Genomic DNA, 20,773 nt, shown 5'->3' with positions numbered 1-20,773 from the left:
TAACTTACAAACTGTATCTAAAATTTTAGCTGGTGCTGAATGCTGCTTGAGTTATACATCTCTTTTAGATGAGAAGGAAATCAAAATGTAACACCATGAGTTAAAAATGCTCTACCATTTAAACCGATGAATGTGTTTTTATAAAAAGGTTGAACCAAAAGTGTCAGAAGAGAATTTTAATGCCTTGCTTTTAAGACACTTATGGCTTTCAAGAGAATGAAATTCATGAGGATTTAAACTCAGCTTCAAATATGTGAACATTTACTAGTGATCGACACAGATTCATCTCTGACCCTTCAGTGGAATACAGCAGTAAAATCAGTAAAACAAGCTACTGTGATTAAGCTGATTTGATTTGGCTCAAACTTTATTATTCATCATGGTAAAGTAACAAAATATTTTGCAGAACAAGCTCTCTTTAATCACAGCAAACATACATTTAATCAGGATCTGATCAAATTTAAAGATGACTAAAATCAAAGTTTGAGTAAGTCTATATTTTGGGGTGGAAGACCCCTTTAGCTGATATAAGAAACACCCATTTTCATGTTGGTGTCACCTTGAAATGACGACTCCGGGGTGCATCTTTAAGCTTTGCTTAATTTCTTGCCCTGTAGGCTCCTGTGCTGGAGGATGGATGGATGGCGTTAATGGTTAATATGGACTCAGGGTTACTGTGTTTTCTCGCTGTGTCCACATTAAGCTGTTTATTTGTTGTTGTATTTTTAAATTATAGGGTGAAGACGCCGCTTTTGGTGGAGTCTGCTGTTTATTTTTAACCTAATAATTAATACGCCAGCTTGCAGTGACGACTAGCGTTTCAACCGCAGTCAGTGCAGCTTGCAGCAGCAGCAGCAGAGCGTACCATATTTCATGGACGGGGCAAAAAAACTCATATGGCATGTTGTAGTAATAAATGCATTATGTGACATTCAATCAATTTGAAATTCACTTTCAATTGCCTTGAATTTACAAACGATATTTTATTATGTAATATGTTTCAATGTGTATGTATTAATCAGCAGTTGTATTATTGGTTATATTATATTAGTGTCTGTTTGTGTCGAGCACCCCACTCCCTTACCCCCCGGGAAAATCTCTAAATGGAACCTTCCTGGGTGGTTGGCCACGTGACTTTTTCCGTTTCGCCATTTTCCCCTCTTCTACACCGGTCCTTTTGCTGTCCGCTACGTTGTCGCCCCCTCCTAGTGTTCTAAGTTGCCCGGAAGCCCAAGGTGGGATAGGGGAAACCCTGACGAGAAGTCCGTCTGCTCCGTAGCCGTATCGCCCTGAGGAAAAAGTGCGAGAATGTCTTCTGAGGAGAGCCCCGAGTACTCGCCTTTCTTCGCCGTGATGGGTGCCTCTGCGGCCATGGTCTTCAGCGGTAACTACACCAGCTTCTTCATCTTGGCATCCTCGTTTTCGCTGTCATAACGCTAACGGCTGGTTAGCTCGGCCAGGTGTTGAGTTCGTGGGTGATGTTAGAGATCAACCAGCGGCAGGGTTTGAGCGTAGAGAAGCCCCGGCGCTTTCTCGACTCGCACACCTGCCAGGGGATGCGTTGCGAAGGAGAGGCGAGGGCAAGGGGGAGGGATTCCATCGACATCAAGCCGCTGTCCTCACCTTGCTCTTGCAGGCTGCCTCCCTCTGCGTGAGCCAGGCTGTAACTATGTGTCCCGGTTGCCGCTGGTTGGTGACGCACACCCATCAACGGAGGTGGCAGCTGACCTGGTCAGGCCATCTGTAATCTGCCATAATGGGGTTATTTCACGGGAAGGCCAGAGATCTTGATGGAGGAAACATGGCATCCTCGCTAAAGGTTGCCGAGGTTTTATTGGGTTAAATGAGCTCCTGTGTTACAGGAGAGGAGGCAGCATCGGAGGCCTAAAGATCAACGGGAGAAATTAAAAGGGGGAAACCCACCCATTCATTTGCACCGCCTGTCGTGCAGTGTGGAGCACACCCACCGAAAGGTTCACAGTGTGCTCTTGGTGGGAGACATTTTTTTGGCCAAGTTAAGCCAATCAAGTGATGGTAATTCTTGCTGATGCAAGCGACTGTGTTCGTGACAGACTGGTTTTTGCACTGATGAAACGGCAACATATATTTAACATTAGCCCAGAAATGGCTGTAGCATTCAAACTGTGTTGTTTGGCCCTGGATGTGTGGACGTATTTAAAAAAAAAAAAAAAAAAATCTCACCCACCAAATAGGGTTTTCGGGACTCTGATTTTTAAATTGGGGAGGGGGGGGGTTGTTATATCCAAAAATAGCAGGAGAAAGGATGCACCCCTGTTATGTATAGTAACACTCTCTTTACCTTAACTGTATGCAAACAAATCCTGCTTATGTTCATAATCACCCCACCAAAAGGATCATTTTAAGCATGATCAGCCTGTTTTAATTCCTGATGTAAGCATTGAATTTTACATTGACATTTAGAAGGCAACAACATGAATGTGGACTGGTGAAGTCGTGGCCAACACCCAATCTAAATTAGTTTACAGACTTCCTCACACATTGAGGTGTGCCTGCTGCTTAAGTTGTGCATACCTGTGTGACCTTTGCTCTCTTTTAGGCTTTTAGGCTTTTCTGCAGGCTGCGTAAAGACAACTTGGAGCAGTATGGGGAAAATTATTAATTAAATAATATTTCTTATAAATATTAGCTCTTCAACCTTTGATGCTTTTTGGCCTGCTTTTAATCACAACTCGGTTTAATGAGCCTGACATCAAGTTTAATATTAGCTCTTTCTCAGTGACCCTTAAAATATTTAAAAGCGTTTTGGGAGGGAAAAAATAACCTTGGGTGTCCTCCAACTTCAGCACAAACTGTGCATTGGTTGCACTTCAGTAACCCATCATTTTACACACCACAGGCATTTAGGAGCCCCTTCATACAGCTTCATTATTTGAGTTTGATTACTGTCACACTCAGTAAAATGCCAACTTGAGATGTATGATTGTTCTTTGTTTATCCAGTCCACGATTTATAGACACGAAGCCCCGGTGTTACTTTTAAGAAAATGGTTCACCTGTGTAGCTGAACACCCTCGTCATATCCAACACATCTCACTGCAAAAGGCGTGTGGATATTACAGAGAGGTCCATTGCCTGTAAATGTGACTGCACAGCCAAGCAAGTGGGAAGTGAGGAAAGCTGTGTGCTATTGTACCATTATTATTTATTCATCCGCCCCACTGAGCGAGTCTTCCTTGCAGACATGCCGTGTTCACAGCTGCTCACTGCTCGCAGCCAGCAAAGTCACATGTAATGATGAGGAATTGCCCAGCACCGATCTACGCACTCCAGGTGTTGAAGAACAGCGCCTGAATGCACTGGATTAAAAACATTTGAAATGTGAACGCCACCGCTCTGTGGCAGAACCTCTGCCGCCTTCTGATCAGAGGGGCTGACCTGCAAGTCACCCACTCTGTATTTAATAATAATGTTCATGCAGCTGTTTAAGTGCATGTGATGGGATTGTAAAAATCATACTGAGCACAGAATAAATATACGCATAAATCCCCTTTTAGTTTAAAGATACAACCTATTAAAATACAGAACAGCTCTGTCAATAGTTACAGCCCATTCATCACCTCTCAATCATCACAAGTAAGCATAATTTTTAGATGATGCTGCTCACTTTTCTGGTCTTCTTTTGCACAGTACACGTGTACTGTGAACACAAAGGGTTTTCTAATGCAAAACAAATGAAATTGCATGCAAATAGTAGACAGTGATAAAGAAGCAGAGGCAGTTTGTGATCAACAGCAGCAGGAAATGCAGATAAAATAACAGGTTGAGATTCCTGCAAATGCCTGGGTGTATTGCAGAGTTGTTGTAGACGTATAAACTGTAATATTTTTGCTGTGTGCAGCATTCATGGCAGTGTGACGAGCCGAGCGGGCATCAGTGAAATGCGAGGTGACAGCAGAGCGGAGGGCAAAATTGCTGGACGAGCGCCCATCGGTGGCATTATTAGTCATGAACAGAGTCATAAAGTAGTGAAGTGGGCGGTGTTGTGTTGCATAGCGAGACTTCACAGTCTAACAACTTATAACATTTTTCATGCAGTTTTTCTGAGATGGTTTGTGAGGAAAGCTAAAAAGTAGGTGAAATGCAAGAAAGAACTGTCAGTCGAATTTCTCATCCTCTCTGCAACGTGCCTCAGAAGATAAAGCTCAGAGCTTTGCTTCATTAACGCAGATTTATCGTCTCTCTTTCTCAGCGTTAGGAGCAGCGTATGGGACGGCAAAGAGCGGCACAGGCATCGCTGCCATGTCTGTGATGCGGCCAGAGCTCATCATGAAGTCTATCATTCCTGTAGTCATGGCAGGTATCATTGCCATCTACGGGCTGGTGGTGGCTGTGCTGATAGCGAACAACATATCTGAGAGAGTCTCTCTTTACAAGTAAGCTAAACTTCTCATACATAAGGATCTTTGTTTGTTTGTCATATAGTGATGCTACAGTAAAATAACAATCTGAATTTCATTGTCTGTGTCTAACGTGTCATTCAAGTCCTTAACATGCCACTTTCTGTGAAGACTTGTTGAGCAATTTGATGTAGTCCAGTTATTAATAATGCATACTGTAGAAAGATTGCAGATTTGAAACTGGGCTTGTTCTTTTCAGAATTCAGCGCTTTTATTCAGACCTTTGGTTAGAATTGCTAAAAAGCAGCAAATACAACAACAAAAACATGTAGAGTGAAACTGCTCATCTCTGCACCCTCTTTCATATTTTTTCATGCAAGTTTAAAAGGAGGAACAAGAGAGAGGAGTGGACATAGTTTCAGTGCACAACTTGATGCTACATATAAAACTCACTGAGTATTTCTAACCTATGGACAAAAAAGATGTTTCAGTTCAATTCTATAGCACCAAATCACAAAACAGTCGCCTCAAGGCCCTTTATATTCTAAGGTGAAGACCCTACAATAATACAGAGAAAACCCCAACAATCGAACAACTGCCATGAGCAAGCACTTGGCAACAGAGGGAAGGGGAAAAACTCCCTTTTAACAGAAGAAACCTGTGGCAGAACCAGGCTGTGAATGCTCCTAACTTCACAAAACAAGTATTTTCTACTGCTTCTCTTCAACAGGAGTTTCCTGCATCTCGGTGCCGGTCTGAGCGTTGGCCTGAGCGGCCTGGCGGCCGGGTTCGCCATCGGCATCGTGGGTGACGCCGGCGTGAGAGGGACCGCTCAGCAGCCTCGGCTGTTCGTGGGCATGATCCTGATCCTGATCTTCGCCGAGGTGCTGGGTCTTTACGGGCTCATTGTGGCCCTCATCCTATCTACAAAATAAGTGTCTCCATCATGCCACCATCTCATTCATTCCACATCAGAGCAGCAAGAACAAATAGGAGATTTTCACCTACTTCCATTACAGCCGGTGGGTCTGACAGGACGGGATGGCGACAGAAACACATTGGCGTTCGACTTTGATAGCTCTGTCCTCAGATAGGTTTCTATCCATATTGTTTAAAGCCATCCAGTTGTGTCAGGTCTTGTGCGTACAGAACGGGCATGAACATGTACTGTGTGTTGTGGGATGATGTGTGGACAGTCTGCCTGATTTATTGTCTGATCTTAAACTGTACAGTGATCCAGAGCCCCCCTGCCCCCCAGTAAATGTAGTAACCAGTCTGTGCTGTGAGTGTGAGTATCAACATTTACCCCCCTCTGCCCATTCCCCTCCTTTGGTTTATTTATGTATTTATTTATTTGTTTCTTTGGGTTTTTTTTGTTGGTGGTTTATATTGTCAACCTCTGTTTAAGACTGCTGAAGATATCGTGAACACCAGTATTTTATTTTTTCATGTTCTTTTCTGGGACCATTTTTGAAACTTTTTTTTCACTATTTATGGACAGCTATGAAGATTTTGAAGCTATCTAAATGGAGTACTGTTTATTGAATACCCTATATACATAAAAAATATATAAATTATCTGTGTATAGTTAGATTAATTGCACTGTGGGTAATTGTTATAAGTGCTTGGAATTCCTCTGGATGTAGTGTGAATATTAATGGAGGATGTCCACATGTTCATATGGAGTTGACAGTGTGTGTGCGTGTGCGTGAATGATCTGAGTACATAATGTATGGAAGTGGATTTATGTTTAATATGACGTCCTCAGACACTTGTGTCGTTTACCTGTAGTGCTGCTGTCTTGATTTGTTTGTTTTATTTTGTTGAAGGTGAGCGCTCACTGTTCAGCCATGCCTGTCAGATTTCCAAATAAAACTCAACCTCCTCCAGAATCTCACTGTCCGGTATTTATTTTTGAAGTGTATCTGTTAATGAAATGTCCAAACACTGCAAAAGGAAAGCAGACAGCGGATACCCTAAACATTTAAATGCAATCTAAAACTGGACAATATGTTGGGTATTTTTACCCCAAACAGTTTCAGCTACACGTTCTTATATTGATAAAAGTAGTTATTTACTTTTGGTCTTTAGAAAGAATGTCTGTCTGGTCCGTAACATTACCTGGTCTCATGAGTCTTGACATTCAGATGGTAATATCAGAATTTGGCATAAATAACATGAATGCATGGATCCATCCTGCATTGTATCAACAATTCAGGCTGCTGCTAATGGTGTAATGATGTGGGCGATATTTTATTGGCACACTTCAGGCCTTTGGTAATAACTGAGCATCATGTAAAACACCTACCTGAGCACTGCTGAGACTCCAGCAGGATGTTATGTCACTAAGCTCAAATAATCTCAAACTGTTTTGGGTTTTTTTGTGTTTTTTATTTTTTATTTTTTTACGTGATACTTAAATAATTATATTCAAATGAACTCCACAGTCACCTCAATCATATAGAGCACTTTTGGGAGGTGGTGGAATAGAAGATTCACAACAAATCTGCAAACAACTCTGTGATATTGCCAAGTCAGTATGGGATATATGGAGGACTGTTGACAAAATCTATGCCATGAAGAATTAAGTCTGTTCTGCAGGTGACAGGGGGTTTCTAATAAAGTGTCCAGTGAGTCAGCCGGACACTTTATTAGTCCAGTGGATTTGCTAAGCAGCTGAGATGAGGCCCAACATTAAATAAATAAGGATTATGTTCAACTTCTATCACGCAAAGCTAATTTAATGAAGTCCGAGAATAAATAGTGATCCTATTGACTGTATCAATACCAGCACTGATATTGGTATTGATCAATACTAGCAGATTAGATCAATAGTTTGTTTCTATCCTCTAAGTTCAGTATGTAGCACATGCCTCAAGCATGCACCATGAAAAATGTCAGAACCTTTTTGTATTGACTGTCACATCTATTTATATTATAACCTATAAAGTCCATTAACAGAGGCTGACCCAGAGTCCTTTAAGCGGGCACATTTACACTCAGAGTCTCCAAAAAACCCAGTTTCAAAATATGTGAAAACCTGAAATGTGTGTTTTGTTGTGTCAAATAAGTAAATAAGTTGTAGAAAGTTAAAAACTTGTGATTTATTGTTCAAAATGTGCAAATCATCCAATAAATCATGACACAATGCATTCGCCTTCAGCTGGCTTTATGGGCGTTATTGGTATCGGCAATAAGGGCCTTCTATTTACTTGGTATCGGATCGATACCAAAATTTGCAGTATTTTACCACGTTAATGCCCTAAATGTTCTCCACTGCGGTGGATAGCTGTTTTTACGGCTGAGTATAATGGCTCCAGTCACTCCTGGCTGCTGAGATGATGACAGGAGTCTGTCATGTGTGCAGAAAACTTCCTGCGCCGCAGCTCCTCCTCAGCCTGCCTGTTATTGTTTACGGTCGCACTCATGAAAAGTAGGTCATGGAAAACAGAAGCCCGGCGCGCTGTCTTGTCTGAACTAGCTTGTAATACGAGACACTCAAGGGACGACGTCTTTGCGGGTTTAGCGGTTTTTATGTAGAAACTGAATGTGACCAACAGTCAGGTAATAAGAACGTCTCGCTTTTATTTTTCAGCAATGGTAGCAGCGGTTAGCTAACGAAAGCTAACTAGCTAGCCTAAACAGGTTTGACCGATTTCTTGATGCATGTCATCAGATAAATTACGACCTTATGTGCCTTAGATGTATTTCCCGTGTTGCAACGTAAATACGTATCAATAACAACCAGTAAAGTGCTTCTGACCTTGTTATTACCAGCTAACATGTTCATACATGCGCGGCTCTGCTGGCTAGCCACGTAGCTAGCTTTAGCTGTTTGTGTTAGTTAGTTTAAAAAAATTGCTATTTGTGAAAAATAGTCTCCTACATAAACAAGGGGGTAATAATTTTTACTTGTGATATAATTTATTTGTGGACAAAGTTAGCCTATGCTAATGGTGATGTGTGTAAGCGTTAGCCGATACAGAGGGGATGTTTCAGTGGGATACGGCTAATGCTGCTCTAAAAATGCTTTCTGAAATGTGTTAAATAATAACATATATTAAACATGAGATTCGAGGTCGGGTTGCAGGATTAATTTAAAATATAGTACTACAAATGCGTGGTGTAGGAAATGTTGCCATACAGACAAGCCAGGATATATGAATAATACACATTATACGTCACACGGGGTCTGCAGACAGATGCACGCCTCTGTCGTTCAGTACTAAAAGCAGCTCAGTTAATGTGAGTTCTTGTTTTTTTGTTTTTTTCAAGATAATCATATTGCATTGTTGTCTTTCAGCAGCTGGACTGATGCTGTTCTTCCAACATCTGGACTAAACCTCAGCAGACTGGCAGGTTCTTCCTACAGTGAGACTCTGCTGCCATGTCCAGGAGAAGCAGGAACAGTCGTGCATGGAGATATGTGTGGGGAGGCATACGGAGGGATGCTGATGCCCGGGCCCTTGTGTTGGCTTCTGAGAGTGAAGAATGGAACTATGATCGCCTTGAGGTTAGGGCTGGGCGATATGGCCTAAAATCCATATTACGGTATAATTTGAAGCATGTGTGGTAACGATATATATCGCGATATATTCTTTTCTTCTGTATAACGTATTTTATACACTATGAGACACACTTAAAATCCTTTAATTTTCTCAAAAATCGACAGTGCGCCTTTTGTATGAATTCTGGTTGCGGTTACTGACCTCAAAACGATTTTATGTGGTACATGGCGCAGAAATCTGTCAAAAATGTTTTAGTACGACTTTGGTAGGCTTGATGGATTGCTGGAGCATTACGGCTACCTTGCGGAGTAATCTGGCTCCAAAACTCCATCTTCTTCAGGTCCCAAAGTCAAACGAACACTGCAACATCACTGAGAGTTTAAAACTGTCTAAATTCTTTAATAATCTTTAATAAAATGATCAGTGTTGCTGCTTTACCAGGTGTAACAATTAAGTTTAACATCCAGGCATCCATGAAAACTTAAAATTTATTAAATTCAACTGAGTTAGAAGTTAGCAGGAAGTTAGCTCACTAGTTTCCACCTAAACATGATATGCCATGTTCTGACTGAGAGATTTCTGAAAAAATTAAGATGTACAGCTCTGCTATCACTTCCAACATAAATGAAGACCGAAAACTAAACAGCAGTGACGTTTGTAGGGTTACTGAAGTCGAGCTAGCTGGTATATAATGATATGCTACGTGATTGCTAGCAAAACAGCTATGTTAGCATAACATTAGCACAGTGAAGCTGAAGGACGAACTTTTTTCCGCTCGATAAAAGTTAACATGAGGGTTTCTGCTGGTTAGGGACAAATGCAATTGCATGGCAGGATGCTATAAACGGACCAAACTTCAGTCAGGAGAACAACTGAGATAATCCATCCACAAGGTTAGTCATTAATATACTGCAACAACATGGGAATAGAGCAGCTGCGAGAGAATTCAGCATTAATGAATCAATGGTACGGAAAGTGCTTCATCTCTTTGCTATTACTATCGCCCAGCATAATTTGCAGATGATGTTGTTTGCAGCCGCTGCAATGGTTTGGACCAAAACAGGTGCAGCTTGATGACACCATCAACATGCGCTATCACGGTAGAGCGGTATAGTCAAAATCTCTACCGTTGGCCAAATTTATATCGTTTCTACCGTATACCGTTTATACCGCCCACCCCTACTTGAGATGTTTCTATGCTGAAAGGATATTGATGGAAAGCATTGTTTGCCTCCTCCAATGCAGCATCCCCATTTAGCATTTTTTCGTAGGCTGACAGTGAAGTCTGTGCATAAATAACACTGCAGACAGTTCATTTTGCTCTTTTTATTTCTTCATTGTTGCTCCAAAGTACGCAAGTGATTCAGACTCTGAGGGAGACTTTTCAGCAGTGATGGTCCCACCGGTCCCCAGCGCAGTACCCGTCACCGGAGAGTCCTACTGTGGTTGTGATTCCCAGGCAGAGACCAGCTACAACCCTCGTCTGCGAGGCTTTCTCCAGGTTAAAGACTGCCACTGTGGAGAGGATGACCAAGGTACATGACAGCTGGGGCAGGACACAGTACATCATCTTTTGTTATGCTGATTATTATTTAATAAATGACTCGTTATGTTTCAGATTTTGATTGGGTTTGGGATGCCAACAGCCGATCAACGGCAACATTACTGAGCTGTGAAAATCGCAAAGTGAACTTCCACTCTGAATACAGCTGTGGTACAGCTGCAATCCGCGGCTCCAAGGAGCTTGCAGACGGGCAGCACTTCTGGGAAATTAAGATGACGTCCCCAGTGTATGGAACAGACATGGTAAAGCTCGACTTCGTATTTTCCTTACAGTCACCAAAAATTGTCCTAGAAGCAGAAGAAATGTTTATTTGTGCCTAAATGTTTATTTCTGCGCAGATGGTTGGTATCGGTACATCTGATGTCAATCTGGACAAATACAGACATACCTTCTGCAGCCTGCTGGGAAAAGATGCAGACAGCTGGGGGCTTTCTTACACTGGTAACTTAAACACAAGTGCCCCTGATATAACGGTAGTTGCTCAAAAGGGTTTTTATATTTTAGACATCATTGGTTTTGTTCATTTTCCAGGGTTGTTGCATCATAAAGGAGACAAAATGAACTTCTCCTCACGTTTTGGTCAAGGTTCCATCATTGGAGTTCATCTGGACACGTGGCATGGCACACTTACATTCTTCAAAAATCGAAAGTGCATAGGTTTGTGGAAAATTTTCTACTGATTAGATTACATAAATACTAATTTATTTCTGATTTGTCCCTGGTCACACAGGTCTACAAAATGAGCAGCAAACAGCTTGGAACCACAAACATCCTTGCAATTGCTTTATTTGATAGCAGATTGCTTCCTTTGCCTGTAGTTTGCACAGACGATGCAGATTTATCTGCAAAAACTCACCAACTACTTTCCAAGAGGTAGTGAAAGTGTGAAAAGTTGAAAATGCTAGAAACCAAAGCAATTATAAGGAGGTTTTTGGTGACCAATCTTTGCAGCCAGTTTCACCTTGCAACTGGTGGCAACCTCCAGCAACCACTATAAGTTCATAAGCCTTTTTCCATTTTAACTGCAGGTTCCCAGTGTGTTGTGGACCAACTTGTAAGCCTGTGTGACTCAGCCCTAATAGGTCAACTGTATGCAAAGGCGAAAGAGTTTTTATAATCATAAGAAACAGATGCTGTTTAGTGGAGACCTTGTAATATCTTACAAGAATGTGAACTGCAGTGTGCTCCTGAAACTCAATAATACAGGTTTCTCGCCTGTCTTGATCCAGGAGTTGCTGCTACAGAGCTGCAGAATAAGAGGTTTTATCCAATGGCGTGCTCCACAGCGGCAAAGAGCAGCATGAAGGTCATCAGATCCTGCTCTGCACCCACCTCCCTGCTGTACCTGTGCTGTGCTCGTCTTCGCCAGCTGGTGCCAGACTGTATAGACATCCTAGATGTGTTGCCCCTACCACCTGGCCTGCGTCATTTGCTCCACAACAAACTGGGTTGGGTGCTCAGTCTTAACTGCGGCACAATGGAAGAAACCCCAGATGGGGCTGAGCAGTCCTCACGTTTGCCTGTCCCCGCCTTGGCAGGACCGTCCTCCTCTGAGAGCGACTCAGAGGGTTGTTCGTCCGATCCGGAGGCCTGTCAGAGGAAGAGATGCCGCTGGACATGACTGGGCGAATCGCATCCTACCTCCCTGGCAGACATTAGTGTCCTTTGGCATCTGATGTAGTGTTACTGAACTGCCTCAAGCTTTCTTTATTAGTGTCGTCTGGAGAAAGTAACGAGGGCGGTCGAGCGGAGGGAACTAAACGTCGGTGGAAAACTGTGATCTTCTCTCATGCCATTCTTCATGCTCATCACATGTCGAGTATTAAAGCCAGCTTCAGTAAAAGGTGAAAATATACCATGTTATTTTGTTATGGGTGGATGTGGTGGTCATCAATATGGGGAGGGTTAAAAAAAACAGATACTGTATAGAAATTTTCTGTATTTTCATCCCGTATCCTGCATTTAATGTCTGTTTTTTTCACTTTAAATGTTGTCAGTGAGTTATCAGAGGACTTTGTTACTTGTTTCAATGGCATCTGCAAGTTTCTCCTATGTTGCTCAGAATCAGCTGATATTCTATATTTTGTAACTACTGTTCGCTTCTTAAATGCTAAAAGTTAACAGTAAATGAACCTGAGTGCACTTTGCAGCTTTTAGCCTTAAAAAAAAAGCGATAACGTTTGAGCAAAGCATGCACCTCTCACGACACATCAGATAATCGTCATTTCTTGAAAAATATCTGTTATATGTTACATTCACGGAGACATCATCCATCTAGCTTCCAGCTTTTTTTTCCTTCTAAAAAGCTGTGTGCATTATTTAGTGTAGCCTTTTAATGCTGATATTTTAACTTTTTCATTGCTGTTACTTTTTATGTTTTAAAAGTCAAAGTTTCTTTCTTTCTAGATCCATCATCAAGCTATTATTTTGGTATGTCTGTTTAAAAAAAAGTCTTTGTCAAAGCAGCTTTTCTGGCCCCGAATTAAGTTCAAGCTCTGTGTTGTAAATCCACTCAGTGCAGTGGATGAGCAGAAAATAGGAAATATGAAATTGTGTACAGAAAGATATCCATCCTCCTGCTGTGTAATCGTCTCCCACACTATGTGTTTAATATGAATACGGTTCACTTTGTCCAAATATGGGTTTATATGGCTAAAGGTGTCATCATTGTGACAGACTCAGTGCTACTACTGCTACAATGACCATTGAGACTGAGACCATGCACAGTGAGGTCGAGGAGTCTGTGAAAAGGATTGTTTTGGCTCTGTTCACCACCACAGTTGATCTGAAGTGAAGCAGTCAAGCTGTGACTGAAGTGTAGACGTATCAAGAGACTTAATATCCTTTTTTTCTCTCATTTTCAATGGCGATTGTGGCTCAAGAGTTGGCAGTTCGTCTTGTAATTGGAAGGTTGCCGGTTCGAGCTCCGACAGTCTCGGTCGTTGTGTCCTTGGGCGAGACACTTCACCCGTTGCCTACTGGTGGTGGTCAGAGGGCCCGGTGGCGCCAGTGTCCGGCAGCCTCGCCTCAGTCAGTGCGCCCCAGGGTGGCTGTGGCTACAATGTAGCTGCCATCACCAGTGTGTGAATGGGTGGATGACTGAATGTTAAAAGTAACACGGATGGGCCTGAGATGTCTTCGCCTACATCTTATTTTCCACTCAGGCAGTGGACGGAGCAACATCACCTAAACTGCATCACTGCCCAAAAACCTGACTGTAGCCATGTTTTGATTGATTCATCGATTATTGGGACATTATACCTTTTAGAAAAGGTTATGTTTCAATAATCTCCTGGGACCATAAATGGTTAAAAAAAGAAGATGGACATAGCGTCACCAAGAATTTCTGCTGTTGCCGTCTTGGCATTTTGGTATCCAGTGCAATGAGAAGGAGGCGGAGTTGACTATAAAAGCGCATGTGAGCATGTCCTGGATAATCCACCTTTCTTACACATGCAGTGCTTAACAAATTTACCAGACCACCAGTCATAAAAAAGTCAACCATAATATTCAACCACTAAAGCTTAGATAACTGTAATTTGGCATATTGTTAAAATTTAATTATGTGCTTTGCTATTTTTTCTGATTTTTAAAAAATAAAACAGTAAATATTCTAAAAAAAATCCAATCATTAGGATTTTGGTAATCCTGAGTACTGATAATTTAGGGCAGCTGTGGCGTAAACCTTTCACTGGGAGGTGATCTGAGAAATTTGCTAAGCACTGTGGAAGGAGTCAAATTTACAAAATAGATTTAATGCTCTTTAGAACATTAAATCTATTGCAGCAAAGTGTTTACAGATCTCCCAGCAGGGGGCGCATTTCCCCAGAGATTACTATGGGACCAGAAGTCTTTTAGGAACCACAGGTATCGCCCCCTGGTGGCTTCTGTTCAGACCTGAGACACTTAGTCCATCTTTTATACTGTTGATGGCTGGGACGTACCATAAAAGAGTAAACATGCATGCTGCAGCTGTGTTTTGCAGCTTGCCCTAATATATACAAACACTTTTGTATATAAATGTTTTTCAGTATAGAGAAGCTGAGAGTACTTGATGAGTATTTGAGTATTTGAGTGTTCATGAATGACAGCCTGGGGTACGGTGAGACATGTGGGTCAGATATGTAAATAGATTCTCTGTAGTCGCAAACCATAATAATGAAACATTAGTGTTTTGCCCAGAGGTCAGACACCCGTTTCTGATGTCCTCAAAGTTCCTGGTTTCAGTACAGTGATACAAATACCTAAGGTACTATGCAACACAAGCATTCTCTGAGGCAGTGGGTGAGGTTAGGGAGTCATTATGGAGCAGCAGGGATAGTACCAGAGGACCATGCTCATCACTCACGAGCCACAGATCATCTAGTTGAGTCTTTCAGCCGCCTCGTCCTCCATATAGAGTAATGTAACCACCAGGAAGTTAATTGTGGTCCAGCAGATGAATTTGTCTTCACATTGATGCATCAAAGCACTTTTTTCTTACTGTTTTACTGTAAATTCTAAGTGTTTCTTCTATACTGTGTCATATTATTAATACTGTATGTGAGGGCCTTCACTTGCCTTTCTCTGTATCAGCATGATTTTCAGCTGAAAATAAAATGAATGCTAAATATGCAGCGTGGGCTCCATTCGTTCATTTAGTAGCAGCAAATTCGTTTTTTGCTGGCCAATTGGGCGCTTGTTAAAGAGGTCGGGTTTTTGTTGTGAATGTTTCTGCAGCTGACAGTGACTCGTTGCTGTTTGTGTCTCATTTCTCACAGCACACTCCTCTTCCCCATCCTCCTGTGTTCTTTAGTAATGACGATAAGTCCTTTGTTTACTGTCTGGTGTTAATCTGCACTCACAGACACTTTGTTAGGTACACCTTAGTGGTCCCAAGTTTGGCCCTCTGTTGCCTGCAGAACTACTTAGTTCATTGTGGCGTAGATTCAACATTTAACATCCTAAAGGTGCTCTGTGGTGACTGGAGAAATCTCAGCAGACGAGCATTTTCTGAAATGTTCAAAGCTCCCCCCTCTGACACTAAGAACCAAAGTTCAGAGTCACTTAAATCACCTTTGTTGATGCTCACTTTAAACTTGAGCAGGTCTCTGTCTACATGCCTAAATTTATTTGCATTTCAGAATATTGATTATTGATTATTATAAATGCACATTAAAGAAAGCTTAACAATTAATATTACATATAGTTGAAAAGAAGTTTCTTTTCTTTTGGGGGGTTTAATTTTGAAAATGACTCACTAAAAATGTTTTCACCTGTCATTCATTTCAACTGCCTGTAAGTTTTCTTTGCGTTTGGTTTAAGGAAAAGGACATACAGCAAGCAAAATTGGACTAAGACAGACGGGCTATTGGCTCTTGTGGTCCTCCATAGAGGGGGACTAAACGGTGAATTATTGAGATAAGAAGGAAGGAATATCGATATTTATAACAAATAAATTAATACATAAAGTTACTTAAATGAAACGGATTTGTTTGGAAACTGAGTAAACCCACTGCATCTTAAAAACACATTAATTGGTGGTTTTGCTTTTAAAATACTTTGTATTTACTGTGTTCGTGTGTGATTGCCTGGCATACGTTTTATTGGCTAATCTAAGCTCTCTTATAAAATGATAATTTTTCATTTCTTAATTTTTTTTTAAATTCTTTTTTATGAAGACGGAACTTCTCCTTACACGGAACAAAAGCACGCTGGCTGTTCCCACGGACCATTTTATGCCCGGACCAAGAGCGCGTCGGAAGCTCTGCCCCTTGCTTGCGGAGGTCAAGTAGCGGCAGTTCTCTTCTGGGGAGTTTTCAGGTATTTAATGTAGATATTTAATGATTTTAAACACTTTCGATAGTAGCTCACTGCTATGGGTAACAAATGTTTGGAACGACTTATAACTGGTGTTATTTAGCACAGAGCCGGGAACACCGGCTAACAGGATGCTCTCCATTTGATTGCATTTTTATTTAGTTACTCTAACAGGTCAAAGACATAATTCAAGATCAGCTATGACATGATTTATTTTTATTTTTCAGGATAATCGCTGACCCGTGTCTATCGTAGCTGTGAGGAAGACACCGCAGTTATGGTGAAGAAGAAGAGACTTCGCCTCATCGCGGAGATGGCTCGGAAGATCCGCGCGTACAGAGAGCTCAAGTCCCGGCCCCGGGAGTCCCAGAAGTACGCCTTGGACTACGAGACAATGAAACGGCCCTTCACGGGGAAGATGCTGCCGGTGTTAGCATGGCAGGACGTCCGCAGGGAGAGCCGCCTCTTCTCCTTGCTGGCCGGGATGAGGCTGTTCGGAGTGGGCCGACTCTTCACCCGCAAATCCTGGCTGGAGGACCACTCCGAGCCCAGCTACTGGCAGATCACCAAGGTCAAGGTGGACTACACATCCGAGGTGAGAGCATGGAGCCTGCACACTGTTATGCTAGATAAAAGTGAGATTCCTGTTACTAAAGGAATGGAAACTATTCCTTGTGTTTTGTAGAACATGGATCACGGCAAAGCGTGGGGCATCCTCACTTATAAAGGTAAGATTAGTTTTATCTATTAATAATAATAATAATAATATCACTGTTTATGGTCATTGTAGCCTGTGTTGTCTTATTTGTTTTTACTGTAACAACCATTTTTAATCAGTATTTTATGAATACCCGTGTTGCCTGAAATGTGTGATTTGGTAAATATTCTCCAAACAAACTATCGTTTGCAGGGAAAAAGGAGAGCGAGGTCAAAGAGATGGACAAGGTGATGTACCATGACTGGCGCCTGATTCCCAAACACATGGAGCAGCAGTTTAAGGACTTTGAGCCTCTGCCCGAGCCGCCCGTCCGATACGTCGCCTACCCTCCCCTGCTCCGCGCAATGCTGCTGGCACAACAGAAGAAAGCAGGAGGCAGCAGAGTGGCAGAGGAGCCCGTCCTGCCTTTAAAGAGGGATGTTCTACTTAACAAAGACTATTTCCACACGCAGGAACAAGAGCGACAGAGGAAAGAGGGGACTGCGGTGTAATGGCCTCACTTGAATGTTTACTGATCCTGGATATTTTTGGACTAGATCATTGTTGACAAATGCTTCTCAATATCTGGCTGAATCTTCCACTCAGAATACTTCTCTGTGGGTCTGATGCAGGCCCTTGTGCGTGTGTGTGTTATTGTTGTATGCTGAATATTAAATTTGAGATGAAATGTAGCCCCTTTTAAGTTATTTCTGTTGTTTCTATGTGCAGGTAATTACAGCTGCATCACATCACAGTCCACAGCAAACTTGTAACTTTGACTTGGATATATTCTGGTTAAGATCTGAGAACTTAAAAAAAATCCCAGCAGCTTTATCAGAGTATAAAAGTAAACAGTAGCCTTTAGTCATTTTCTTGTATAATAATACAATTAAAATGACTGAAGGGGACATGTGCATGATGTTGCAGTTCATACAGTGTTTTTCAACATTTGACCCCAAAGCTGCATGTGCTACCAAGCTAACCTACATAGTCACTTCGCAAATTATGTTAAACATGGAGTCACTGGTAGTTTTTAGTATACTGCTGCCATTCTGCTGGTTTATTGCATTTCCTGTGATTTGTGTTTTAAGAAGGCAAACCTTTGCCAGGATATTAAAAGTACATTTTAATGAAAAGGATCTTAATCCAGTGTAGAGTGTCGTACCACTGGTCAGATTCAGACATAAATAATAAATGAAGGCATCTGTTCATCAACTATCTCAACAACTATTCATCTGATCTGCTTAAAAATGTGCATATCTATTGCTGGGGACCAAAGTGAGAACAATGTGGAGATTGGGGTCAGTACAGCTCCTGGGTGTGAAAAGTCACATCATACATGAGTATATACATGAGTAAAATGGCCAGCTGGCGGCACACTCCTCTAGTTAGAAAAACAATTTCAACAAAGAAAGTTGAGATGCTGAGATACCTAATTTAAAATTTCAAGATAATCTGAAAATTTGAATCATAATTGTGCAACACAATTTTTCCATAAGCTACCCATCTGTCTTCACACCTGTTTGCAAAACACCTTAAAGAGCCGTAAAAATGCACAGCTTAAAAAAATAGGTGATATTAAGGTGGTGTCCATCTTCCATATACAGTCTGTGTTTCTCCCCGTTATTGGGTAAATAGGTGAAGCCTGTCAATCAGGCAGCAAGCTACGGCCTGCTGCCGCACCATGGGCAACTCCATCAATGTGTGTTGCTGTTCTGTTTAATTACATTTTATATACAAATGAGGACAGAAATATTAGTCCCCCTATTAAATTTCATTTACAAAAAGAAAGAAAAAAGTAGCTCCCAAATAATGTTAAACTATACAAGTTTTTTAACACAGATTTTCTAAACATCACAGTCTTATTTTGGATGCTTATATTATTCTATTTTGCACACAGAAACAAAATTATTTTGCAAAAAGGCCAAAAAAAGTAATTTTTTTAAATTAAAATGATAACAACACACCATTATGAATTACTGCTCCATACATAATTCATTTTACATATCTCAAACATATTATTCATAACCCTGTTATCATCATATTTTCACTTCAGAATATTGCAAAAAAAAAGTAATTATAGGTCAGCTTTCCCCAAATGTTTCTTCATTTATCTTTGCCCATGGATTGCGACTGTTTGTGCGTCTGCATTTATGTTGGAATGAATGTCTGACTGTGTGGTTGATTATGTGTCTCTTTGTTTGAACATGTATATTTATCATGTGGTTTTTAAAACTGTGAAGCACTCTGTAACTTTGTGTTTTTAATAGTGTTGTACAAACAAAGTTAACATTTCCAGTTTAAGAACAACAGACGTCGTTCACAGAAAATAACATTATAGGAAAGCACAACCTTTGCATACATAGATACTGACAAAGTGCTTGTTTCTACTTCAATGCAGAACAACTGAATTTCGTGTGAAGCGCAAACTGGCAAACACAAAATTAACGTGGACTACTGCACATATGGTGTAGTAAAGCGATGGCTTTGATGTCTTTTTGTTTCGTGCTAATACTGTGGACTATCACTCTTCAGAAATTAATGTAAGATGCAGTGATGTGTAGTAAAAAACATTAACCACACCATAATCATTCAACAACTATCTTATTGTACAATTTGGCCATTTACAACACCTGTGACATAAACAGACAGAAGATTTTGTGCTGTCAGGACATCTTGTAGTTGTAGCTTGTAGACATCAGCTGGGTGATGCAGCCTGATGGAAACGTTTTCCACATGCCTGACAAGAAACAGGATGATGAGATATAAACAAATATTTTGATTTTCCACCTCACTCTGTACTGCATTTATTTGCATGTTGCTGTAGAGCTTTAGCTGGGGATGCTATACATGAACCCCTTAGGGATTTTTTCATATAGATTATGTCAGCTCAAAATGTATATGCTAATACTGAATTTAGTTCCATTTGACACATTTTTATGTTTATGTTAATGTCAGCATGTATCTGTTGTGTTTGGCACCACATATAAAACACCAGGACACAACCACAAAGTAATGAACACATAATTTACCTGCACAAGCATAAATGCTAAGAATGACGTCAGCTGCTTGTTTAGGTTAAACTCTACAAAGATCCACAGCAGAAGTCTAAACCAGTCATGATGCTGCTGGTTCAGTATTAACATGAATGAAAGAATCAATTTGTGGAATCACCACTTTAAATGTCAGAAATAATTTATATTTGTGATTTGATTTTTGAATTAATTTACTTATTTTCCTTTTTTAAACAAGGGTAAAAAAAAGGTTTTCTGAATCTGAAAATGTTTTATTCATTCATTCATTCATTCATTCTTCTTCTTATTGCCCATTAAATGATCTAATAATGAATTGTTATATTAATTTCTATATAAATAATGTAAATGAATGTACTAATATGCATTTTATTGCACAATTAAAGATTAAATCCCTAAATGCTTTGATGTTCTTGATGTGCCTGACTATCCTTGTCCTCCACACTTTTTACACTCAAACTCTTATCGCATTCACAAAGTTACAATAAAGAAGTCATTTGATGTAAAACCAACATTTAACAACTCAAAACTCACCTTTTTAAATTGCTTTTGGTTCATTTTTGCCTGTTTTATGACTTGTTATCCTATGTGCAGCACTTGTGATTCTCTGTCTAGAAAGGTGCTATATAAATAAAAATTTACTTACTTACTTATTTGTATTTATTCTACATCTCACTCTGGCAAAATTGATAGTATGGATAACAACTTTGGCACTGGTATCATCAGGGCTGGGAGCAGAACATGTGAACTGCCTGTCAGTTTATAAAGGAATATAGCTACAGTTATAAAAGCGCA

General features: G+C 40.7%; 3 protein-coding genes across 7 annotated transcripts; all 3 read left to right on the top strand.

The window, feature by feature from the left end:
- The first annotated feature begins 1,113 nt into the window (after positions 1-1,113).
- On the top strand, positions 1,114-6,270 carry atp6v0ca (ATPase H+ transporting V0 subunit ca). The gene is made up of 3 exons (XM_005750066.1): positions 1,114-1,384; positions 4,231-4,414; positions 5,109-6,270. The coding sequence occupies exons 1-3, from the start codon at positions 1,309-1,311 to the stop codon at positions 5,311-5,313; spliced, it is 465 nt and encodes a 154-aa protein (XP_005750123.1). The 5' UTR covers positions 1,114-1,308; the 3' UTR covers positions 5,314-6,270.
- Positions 6,271-7,627: 1,357 nt separating this feature from the next.
- spsb3a (splA/ryanodine receptor domain and SOCS box containing 3a) lies at positions 7,628-13,037 on the top strand. Of its 5 annotated transcripts, none has more exons than XM_005750063.1 (7): positions 7,628-7,811; positions 8,682-8,891; positions 10,238-10,421; positions 10,505-10,692; positions 10,789-10,891; positions 10,982-11,107; positions 11,680-13,037. In XM_005750063.1, exons 2-7 carry the CDS (start codon positions 8,766-8,768, stop codon positions 12,069-12,071), a joined length of 1,119 nt encoding a protein of 372 aa, XP_005750120.1. In that variant the 5' UTR covers positions 7,628-7,811; positions 8,682-8,765; the 3' UTR covers positions 12,072-13,037. The 5 variants fall into 5 exon arrangements, with proteins under 5 accessions (XP_005750120.1, XP_005750121.1, XP_005750118.1 ...); XM_005750064.2 differs by having other exon boundaries at positions 7,628-7,942; positions 8,685-8,891; XM_005750061.2 differs by having other exon boundaries at positions 7,628-7,942.
- Positions 13,038-16,156: 3,119 nt separating this feature from the next.
- Positions 16,157-17,638, top strand: mrps34 (mitochondrial ribosomal protein S34). Its single transcript, XM_005750060.1, has 4 exons — positions 16,157-16,252; positions 16,477-16,844; positions 16,935-16,977; positions 17,160-17,638. Exons 2-4 carry the CDS (start codon positions 16,527-16,529, stop codon positions 17,456-17,458), a joined length of 660 nt encoding a protein of 219 aa, XP_005750117.1. The 5' UTR covers positions 16,157-16,252; positions 16,477-16,526; the 3' UTR covers positions 17,459-17,638.
- The last annotated feature ends 3,135 nt before the right edge of the window (positions 17,639-20,773 follow it).

Source organism: Pundamilia nyererei, unplaced genomic scaffold (assembly GCF_000239375.1).
Source record: "Pundamilia nyererei isolate P.nyererei 1_Seehausen unplaced genomic scaffold, PunNye1.0 scaffold00261, whole genome shotgun sequence".
Classification (NCBI taxonomy): Eukaryota; Metazoa; Chordata; class Actinopteri; order Cichliformes; family Cichlidae; genus Pundamilia; species Pundamilia nyererei.
The sequence above is the reverse complement of the archived record's forward strand: the minus strand, read 5'-3'. Positions and strand labels throughout refer to the sequence as shown.

Coding starts and splice junctions, on each gene's coding strand:
- atp6v0ca (XM_005750066.1), top strand. CDS start 1,309: ATGTCTTCTGAGGAGAGCCCCGAGTACTCGCCTTTCTTCGCCGTGATG. Junction 1,385..4,230: donor TGCGGCCATGGTCTTCAGCG/GTAACTACACCA, acceptor TCTCTTTCTCAG/CGTTAGGAGCAGCGTATGGG. Junction 4,415..5,108: donor GAGAGAGTCTCTCTTTACAA/GTAAGCTAAACT, acceptor TCTCTTCAACAG/GAGTTTCCTGCATCTCGGTG.
- spsb3a (XM_005750063.1), top strand. CDS start 8,766: ATGTCCAGGAGAAGCAGGAACAGTCGTGCATGGAGATATGTGTGGGGA. Junction 10,422..10,504: donor CTGTGGAGAGGATGACCAAG/GTACATGACAGC, acceptor GTTATGTTTCAG/ATTTTGATTGGGTTTGGGAT. Junction 11,108..11,679: donor CAAAAATCGAAAGTGCATAG/GTTTGTGGAAAA, acceptor GTCTTGATCCAG/GAGTTGCTGCTACAGAGCTG.
- mrps34 (XM_005750060.1), top strand. CDS start 16,527: ATGGTGAAGAAGAAGAGACTTCGCCTCATCGCGGAGATGGCTCGGAAG. Junction 16,845..16,934: donor AGGTGGACTACACATCCGAG/GTGAGAGCATGG, acceptor TGTGTTTTGTAG/AACATGGATCACGGCAAAGC. Junction 16,978..17,159: donor GGGCATCCTCACTTATAAAG/GTAAGATTAGTT, acceptor TATCGTTTGCAG/GGAAAAAGGAGAGCGAGGTC.